At 37.4% G+C, this 9,107-nt stretch overlaps 1 protein-coding gene across 1 annotated transcript; it reads left to right on the forward strand.

Annotated features, from left to right (window-relative positions):
• The first annotated feature begins 5,480 nt into the window (after nt 1-5,480).
• Nucleotides 5,481-7,532, forward strand: LOC100616998 (olfactory receptor 10A5-like). Its single transcript, XM_007474745.3, has one exon. It carries the CDS (start codon nt 5,607-5,609, stop codon nt 6,552-6,554), a length of 948 nt encoding a protein of 315 aa, XP_007474807.1. The 5' UTR covers nt 5,481-5,606; the 3' UTR covers nt 6,555-7,532.
• The last annotated feature ends 1,575 nt before the right edge of the window (nt 7,533-9,107 follow it).

Consider the following 9,107-nt stretch of genomic DNA (forward strand, 5'->3'; position numbering starts at 1 on the left):
ATATTTGCAGTTTCTAAAAGGGGACTAGTTCAAGTGTTTTGTCCATCAGTCACTCAAATTTTTATTTTGCAACAGAAAGTATGCTCACAGATTGTAGGAATTATAAGTGATAATGGAGTTGAACTTACTAAAACTATTGTCAAGTGGACCTGGCATTAATTTAATTCTTTGACAACTTGAAAGTGCTCTATATTCCTGTGGTTAATGAGAACAAGGGCATATTCTGCAATCTTCAGTGTTGCTTCAGCAATGAATTGCTCCTCTCAATTTGTATATTTATTGTATCAAAGAGGAAATTTCTTGGGGTAAGAGGTATGGTATGGAACATGGTGTTTTACTAGCACTTCCTAGAATGGGTCACTAATTTATATCACAAAGCTGGAATTAAGATTCACCTGTGTTAGGAAGGTTTCTTTCTATATGTTGAATGAATTTATACTTATTTCTTGCTGTTAATACTATCTCTACTTTTTAAATTGTGCTTAGTTATCTGTCTTGATTAATTCTTTTTGGGTAGAGACTGCCTTTCTTTTGCATTCCTTCATAGAGTTAAATGCTCATTAGTTACTAAATAATGACTAATTTAGGAATTGATGGACATGTTTGTGATTGAGTGTAAAAAATTTTAAGTTGATCCCTTAGATTTGTTTGTTGAGCACCTGTGAAGACGTACTTTATTAGCCAATGGGAAAAGAGATTCCTTTCTCTCAACTAGAGGCAGTTATTTTTGGTAGGCAATCACAATTATTGATGTAATGTACCTAGTTTGTGCGTTTTGTTTGTCTCTGTTATTACTCTCATGTTTCTTCTTCAAAAAGCGGTTTCTGATGAAGTGACCTTTCCTGTGACAAAAGAAACATTCCCTAGTCTTTTTCTTCACAGGTCTTGCAGACCAGTATCTTTTGGGAACTAGGTTTTGTGTTTGTCCTAACCGTGTTCAGATTTTTAATTTCTTCAATTTCCTTTTGTTTCAAATCATTCTCAGTCCTCTCTGACTTTTCCTTCAGATCTTGGACTTGTTTAGTTTGATCTGAATTATTTTCAAATAGTTAACTCACTATGTCTCTCAATTCAATCAGGGAAACCAAGTCATACTCAGGGAAATAGTTTTTGAAAAATGTTTTCAAATTGGGTGTGCATCCCCTTAGAAATTGCCTATGGACATGGCCAACCAACTCTTTGGTATTGGCTTCTAGACCTAAGATGGCATCTGCCATCTCTGACAGATGGTCTATGTATGTGGCAGGATGTTCCCCTTTATCCTGCCTGATCTTGTCAAACTTGGCCCATACATTTGGCTTAGAAAAGCATTGCTTACTGCCCTGCAGTAAATCCTCCCTGCATCTTCTCAGGTAGGACATGCAGGTGGGATTTGCAGGTGGGATTTTTGTTCCACAGATGGCCAGCTAGTCAAATTGCTGTCAGATCTAGGTTTCTCCAAAAATTGCCTCTGTTCATGGGGGCTGAACAGTTCTGACAATAGGAACTCGACATCTTCGAAATCTGGATCAAAGATCCGGAACGCCCATTTAAGCTCCTTTTGGAATTTAAAAGGATTGCCCACAAATTTTGGGAAATGGAACTTTATGGACTCAAGTTCCTGAGGAGTGAATTGTCTATGGGCTTTTGAGTGTATCACACCAGCATTAGTAGTTAGCTTAGTGACCTCTTTCAAAGGATGGATTTTCTCAGGGTCATTAGCAGTCTGGTTCTCATTTTCATTGCCACCTTCAGTTTCCTGAGTTACATTCTCTGATTGCCCATTGTCCTTGCCCATAACTAGATCTAGTCCTTTTTCCTTGTTCAGTTGTTCAAATAAAGCCTTGATCATGCTTTCTACATTAGTATCAACGGCCATAATCTTCTCTGCCTTAAGAGGTACTACAAATCTGAATACTTTTTTCACTTGGGTTAGAGTATGCAAACACAGCCATAAAGAGTACATATACTTGTGCCAGGACTTGCCAGAGTACCAGTTCATATTGAAATGGCAATTGTAAAACAGATATTGTAACATTGCTAACATAATCCAAGAGTTTCCACTACCATATGGATTAGTTTGCTATATAGAATATGATATATCCAAAAGCAGGCAATGGCTGCGATGACCACCAGTCCAAAAACAATTTGTCTGAACATTTTTGTTTTTCTTCCTTTACTACGCTGCCTGAAGGAAAGTGGGTACAGTCAGACTTGAGGTGCCAAATGAAATAAAATTGGTAATCTGTGTGACTACTTCTTATAGACTGACTCTGGCTTGAGACTAGAGAGAGCTACTATGGGGACATTTGAAGATTTCTTAGTTACAATGGAGGTAGAGGTACTACAGAGAGAGAGAGATGCTGAGAGATGCTGCCACAGGGGAATGCTCTGGTGTTTGTCTACTGATCTCTACTGATGGCTGATAGATCAATATATTTCTTAACCTCCTCCCTTCACTCCCTCCCTCCTCTAATCCTCTCCCTCCCAGTTTCTTCTTGAAGCCTTTGACTTCCTCCCTCTTCCCCTGAGTGGACTATGATATTTATGAGAAAAACAACTTCTTCCTTTCCTTTCTCAGGTAAGGGGCTTTTTGGGATAACAGGACAAGGAAACTGAGGAAAGAGGGATGAGGGTTTTCCTAAACTATAATAAGGGCAATTTGAGGGTTTGAGAAATCAGTCCAGTTGTCACAACTGTGACAGAGGGACAGTTAGAGAGATGGAGGACAACAGTTTAAAATCTTCTTTGCTTCTCCACAAAGCCACCAAAGTCTCTCAGCCTAATTTCAGAAGCCCCCCCTCAAAGGTCCTTCAGCCTGGGACAAAAGGCTAATAAGATCAGTTCAGGGCTTCTTCCCCCTCAGCCAGCCACCAAGAAAGTCTCTCCTTCAGCATGGCTTTTCTCCAACTGTCTTTTCCTTTGAATATTCTGTTTGGAACCTTCTTCTTGATTGACAAACAGGTCCCCAGCCTTGGTTCTTGCATCTTGGTTTGTCCTGCAAAACCTCTCTCTCTTCATGTCTCTATCATAGTAAGCAGTTTTGTCGTAGGATTTCATTTACTACAATGCCCAGAGAGTTGTGTGTAAAAAAACAAAGTAGTGACACCATCAGATGATTAAAGAAGAGGCTCATCTCTTTGTCCTCAGCATAATGGAAAATCAATACACATGAACATTTAGTGATCCTCCAAGTACCATCCTACAAAGCTAAATGGGCTTCAATAAAATTTAAATGTATTTGAAATATATGTAGCCTTGTTTCTCTAAAAAATTATATAAAGATTTAAAGTATCCTTTATAATTTATTATGAATGTTGCTACTATTTACTTGGTTTTAGTCATGCCCAACTTGTTGTGATCTCACTTGAGGTTTTCTTGGCAAAGATACTGGAGTGGTTTGCCATTTCCCTCATTTTATAGATGAGGAAACTGAGGAAAACAAGATTAAGTGACTTACTCAGGGTCACACAGGTAGTTTCTGAGGCCAGATTTGAACTCATGAAGATGATTCTTCCTGACTTCAGGCCCAGTACTCTACTGAACTACCTAGCTTCCTTATTATTGAGTAGCTTATGTTTAATTGGTGAAGGCCAATGACAAGGTTAGGCATGGTAATGTGGCTGAGTTACTGTGGAGCATTCCTTACATATACTCAGTGCCTCTTGTTTATCTCTGTTGGACTTAAACTATCTAATCTCTAAAACAAGGAAATTATTATTTTCTCTTTTCTCCCTTCCTCTCCTTTCCTTTTGCTTTCTCTCTCCCCTCCATTCCCCTTCCTTCTTATCCATTCCCCTCCTCTTTCCTTCCCTCTATTCCTTTCCCCTCTCCTCCCCTTCTCTCTTCCTTTTTTCCTCTCCTTACTTTCCTTTCTCCTCCTCTCCTCTACTTTCTTCTTCCTTTCTCTATGTGCTTTTCCTCTCCAATTCTCTTTGAGAATTAGGTAAAATGTAATATATAGACTAGGTTTTTGTGGGATACATTTTAATGAGATTTTTAAAAATTTAAGAATTAAAGTTTTAAAAGAAAGCCTGAAGTTACCAGAACCTCAGGAATAAAAAGAGAACAAGGAGTTAAAGGGAGTAGTAGATAGCCTATGGGAATTGCAGGGAAAAGAAGAGGGAGATAAAAATCAAGACACTATTTCTCTTCCCAACTCATATTTGATCAGTAGTGTAGGTTTTTGCCCAGTTCATACTCAGATTCCTCCCATCCCTCTGGCTCAGGTATCATTGTCCTGCTTACACTTATAGAGACCTAACAACTTGTTATGGTTCTTTTCCCATGGCTTCTTCCTGCTTGTGTACCTCTGGACACCACTTGATCTCAAAATTAGGGTCAGGAGTAGAACCTGGGAATCTGGGTGTTCATTCATACAATAAGTCTGTCCTTTCCAAGGCTCTTTGTTATCCCTGTATTTCCCCACACCCCATTGTGGGCATTGACAAAGGTGGGATATATATATATATATATATATATATATATATATTATTTAACCACTTTAAAACTATTCCCATGACTATTAAGAAGGTATTTTTAAATTAAAATATTAACTCTACACATTTATAATTTTCTTTTTAAAGTGAATGAATTTTAAAAAGCAAATGTAAAAATTCTTTACTAAGTTTTTCTTTAACATTAAGATCATTTGCATTATTATTGATTATCCATTAGTCTTTTTTTCATTTCTTCTAAATCAAGAGTGTATTTGAAGGATAACTAGATGGCTCAGCGGATTGAGAACCAGGCCCAGAGATGGGATGTCCTGGGTTTAGATCTGGCCTTAGATACTTTCTAGCTGAGCAAGTCACTTAACCCAAATTGCCTAGCCCTTACCACTATTCTGTCTTGGAACTGATAGTTAGTATGGATTCTAAGACAGAAGGTAAAGATTTAAAAACAAAAGAAGAATATATTTGATTCCTTTTATCCATTGGTAAATAAATATATGTTTGTAGTTTAACACATTTATCTAATTGATTATAATAATTATTTAATAAATTCCATAAGAATAATAACACAGAGAGAAAAGAAGTATATATGAGGTTAGATGTGTATATACATGAGGGAAGAGGTTGATGTGGTTTATGAGAGAATGACTTCATGCAGATATTGAACAAGCAATCAATCAAGCTTTTATGTTCCAGAAACTGTGTCAAGCATTGGTAATAAAATGACAAAATCAAAACAGACTTTACCTTTGAGGAGCTTATATTTCAACATGGGAGATAATATGCAAATATAAGTAAATACAAAACCTATTTTGCACAAGGTAACCTGGCATAGAAGGCACTATCAGCTGGGTGAATGTACTATTGCTATTGTCCTCCCAGACTATATGGATAATACATCTGAGCCAGAATGTCAATTCTTACCTGTTTATATTTGTAGGAAGAGGTCTATATTAGTTATAAGATTGACCCACATCTTCTTTCTCCAAGAACAAGCTCTGAATTGTATCCTTTATATGTCATACTGGGAGCCCTTCTTTTCCTACCAATATTTTTTATTTGTCCATATCTCCACTTTGGGTAAAAAGAAATCTAAATTGAGAAATTAGAATATGGTTTTCCTAGTAAAAAACATCTTTCTGTCTCTGTAGCTGGGGACCAATTTCTGTGCTCATGGCTGCAGAGAATTGGACAACAGTGACTGAGTTTGTCCTTCTTAGCTTCTCTACCCTGCAACCCAAGGTTCAGGCCTTGCTCTTTCTGCTTTTTCTGACCATTGAACTTATCACCTTGATGGGCAATGCCCTTATCATCCTGGTCACTACAGTCGACTCTGGCCTACACAGTCCAATGTACTTCTTCCTCAGAAACCTGTCTTTCCTGGAGATTGGCTTCAACCTGGTCATTGTTCCCAAAATGCTGGGAACTCTGCTTGCCCATGACACAAACATCTCTTTCCTCAACTGTGCCATTCAGATGTATTTCTTCTTCTTCTTTGGGGCTTCAGAGTGCTTTCTTCTGGCAACCATGGCATATGACCGTTATGTAGCCATCTGTGACCCCTTACGCTACCCAGTCATCATGAGTCATAAGGCTTGTGTACAGCTGGCTGCTGCTTCATGGCTCTCGGGCCTTCCTGTGGCCACAGTACAGACTACATGGCTCTTCAGTTTTCCATTCTGTGGCTCCAACCAGGTGAACCACTTTTTCTGTGATAGCCCACCTGTTCTGAAGTTGGTCTGTGCAGATACAGCACTATTTGAGATCTATGCCATCGTGGGAACTATTTTGGTTGTCATGGCCCCCTGCCTATTGATCTTGGGCTCTTATGTTTGCATTGGTTCCACCATCATCAGAATGCCTTCAGTGGAGGGAAAACGCAAGGCCTTTTCTACATGCTCCTCCCACCTCCTTGTTGTCTCCCTTTTCTATGGGTCTGCAAGCCTTACTTATTTTCGACCCAAGTCCAATAACTCCCCAGAGAGTAAGAAGCTTCTATCATTGTCCTACACAGTGGTAACTCCAATGTTGAATCCTATTATCTATAGCCTAAGGAACAAAGAGGTGAAGACCACACTCTATCATATTCTCCACAGAGTCCTGGGATGCCTGAAAATTTAAATTGAAGCTCCAAAAGTTATTCTGCCTTTACTATTACAATCACAAGATCATAGAGTAAAACTGGAAAGGGCCCTTAGGGGTCTAGTTGAGAGGATATGAAAGTTTGATGAAAGGAGTATAATTCTGGCTTTGGGGATTTCTTTACTCTCTGCCCTGCTTAGTGGGAGGACCAAGAAAGACAAATACTTCTGAGAACTCTCTACAACATATACAGAGGACAGAAGAGGACAAAGGGGTGAATGAATGGTCAGGAGGTGATTCTTCCAAGCAGCCAAGGGGTTAAGGTGAGACTAACTTTCCCTTGATGTTTTGGATACATAGCTCTCACTACTGCCAGTGAAATTATGGAACAATTCTATCCAAATACTTTATTTATACATATTTCTACATTTCCCAGAATAACATGCATTATGGCTATGTAATATGAACTACTGGAAGTGGAAGGACAACTAGACACTCTCAAGTTCAAGTTATTATTCCTGCTGCCTCCAGAGAAGATTGTCCATCTGTAGCAGAGACAGGCAATTCCATTAGAATTCAATTCAACAAACATTTAAGCCCTTGCTAGGCAATGGAAATATAAAACAAAATATTCCCTGCCCTCAAGGAATTTACATTTCAATGGGAGTATAGAGTGGAATGAAGAATAACTTAGTAAGTGTTTGCTATATGCCAAATACTAGGCTAGAGGGATACAAGTAGAAAAGTCAATCTTTGTTCCAAAGAAGCTCATGCTCTAATTGAGTGGAGACAACATATAAAGCAAATGTACAGGCTAGTTTCTGGAAGAGAAAGCATCAGAGAAAATGGAAAGGCCCCAAGGACTTTGGGAAGTACTGACAGGACAGATAGTCCTTGATCAAGAGGATAGTGAATATAAGGATCAAAGTGTAATAGAGTTTGGGGATACAAGGTTGGGGAGGGGATTTCAGAATTTTAGCTGAAAATGAATGTCTAGCACTTTGTGAAAACTGAGCAATGGGGTAAAGGGGCCAGGTTGAAGAAAGGAAAAGTCCATGTTTTTTTACACTGGCAGTCAGTGGTAACGGTTCCTGACATTCCCTTGCATCCTTAGCACTTAGCACACTGCTAGACACATAGGAAGTTAATAATAAATTATTTTCCATCCCATTCAATGCCCAGCCTCACCACCCCAGAAGAATTTAAAAATTGTTGAGGGCAGGGACTGTAATTTTTGCCTTTGTATTTCCATTCTCTAGCAAGGGCTTTAATATTTTTTGAGTTTGTTTGTCTCTGCAACGGAAGAGTGCCATCTGCCATCACCCTGGGAGGCTGCTAATTGTATATTTACACAAAAGTAAATTTAATACAATGGGGAGAGAACTCTGGGTCAAATTCACTGCATGGTCCAGGAAAGGTAAGATCAACTTAGAATTATCCTAAAAAGGCAGAGGTGAGAAGAAAGTGAACTCGAGGCTAAACAAAAGCACAGAGGTGAAAGGGAGTACCAAGTTTGGGGAATAGTTTATAGGTCAGTTTGGCTGGAACAAAGAAAGAATGAAAGAAAGGAAATAATGAAGGTGAACTATTCTTATTCCTTGGTGTATAATTTAATATCCAAGAATCAATGTTAGCTTTTTGCTATCTTTTTTTCCCCAATATAAAAAAATAAAATAGAAAATAGAAAAAATAAAGTCTCCAACTTCAATATAACAAATCCAGTGTTCTACACTGAATAATTTCCTAGGACTTCTACTTCTGATGATGACAGATCTCAGCTCTCTCTAGGTTCTGTTTTCCAATTCTCACATTCTATAAAATTTTTCTTCCTAAATAATACAGTGCAAATAGATATTTATGGTACTTTAAATTAAGAAGATGAGGTGGAGAAGAGCTGCTAGATTTCATCAAATAAAAACTGGAAAATTCATGCTGAAGACAACACTTTACATGTACTTAAGGACTGATTCTCAAGATATATCAAAGAGCAAAAAATTCCAAAAGAGAATAGATAAAAAACTATATATATATATATATATATATAAGAAGATATTAGTTATTACTAACATATGTACATTTTTTCTCATATCTATAAAATATGAGAATTACCAATGCCTACACTAAATATATATTTTATGAAAATATGAAAAACAAACAAGAAAAAATTGGTCGATAACCTCCCATAATGTACTATTTTTATTAAATATTTATTTTTTATTTTTTAACATTTTAACATTCTTATAAAATTTTTATTTCCAGATTCTCTCCCTTGCCCTTTGGGAAGGCAAACAGTATGTCAATTATATCTGTGAAATCATGCAAAACATATTTACATTATTAGCCATGTGACAGAAAAGCAAAAAAGTAAGAAAATTATACTTAAATTTACAAACTTTTTTAATTCTCTGGAGGTGGATATTATTTTAAATCATAAGTTCTTTGGAACTATCTTAGAGCTAAGTCTTTTATAGTTTATCATCATTACAACATTGCTGTTACTATGAACAATGATCTTCTAGTTCTATTCACTTCAGTTCAGATCATATAGGTCTTACCATGTTTTTCCTGAAACCACATTTCTGAGAGCACAAT

This window comes from Monodelphis domestica, chromosome 1 (assembly GCF_027887165.1).
Source record: "Monodelphis domestica isolate mMonDom1 chromosome 1, mMonDom1.pri, whole genome shotgun sequence".
In the NCBI taxonomy this organism is placed as follows: Eukaryota; Metazoa; Chordata; class Mammalia; order Didelphimorphia; family Didelphidae; genus Monodelphis; species Monodelphis domestica.

Bases quoted from the DNA above. Each gene is read 5' to 3' on its own strand.
- LOC100616998 (XM_007474745.3), top strand. From the start codon at position 5,607: ATGGCTGCAGAGAATTGGACAACAGTGACTGAGTTTGTCCTTCTTAGC.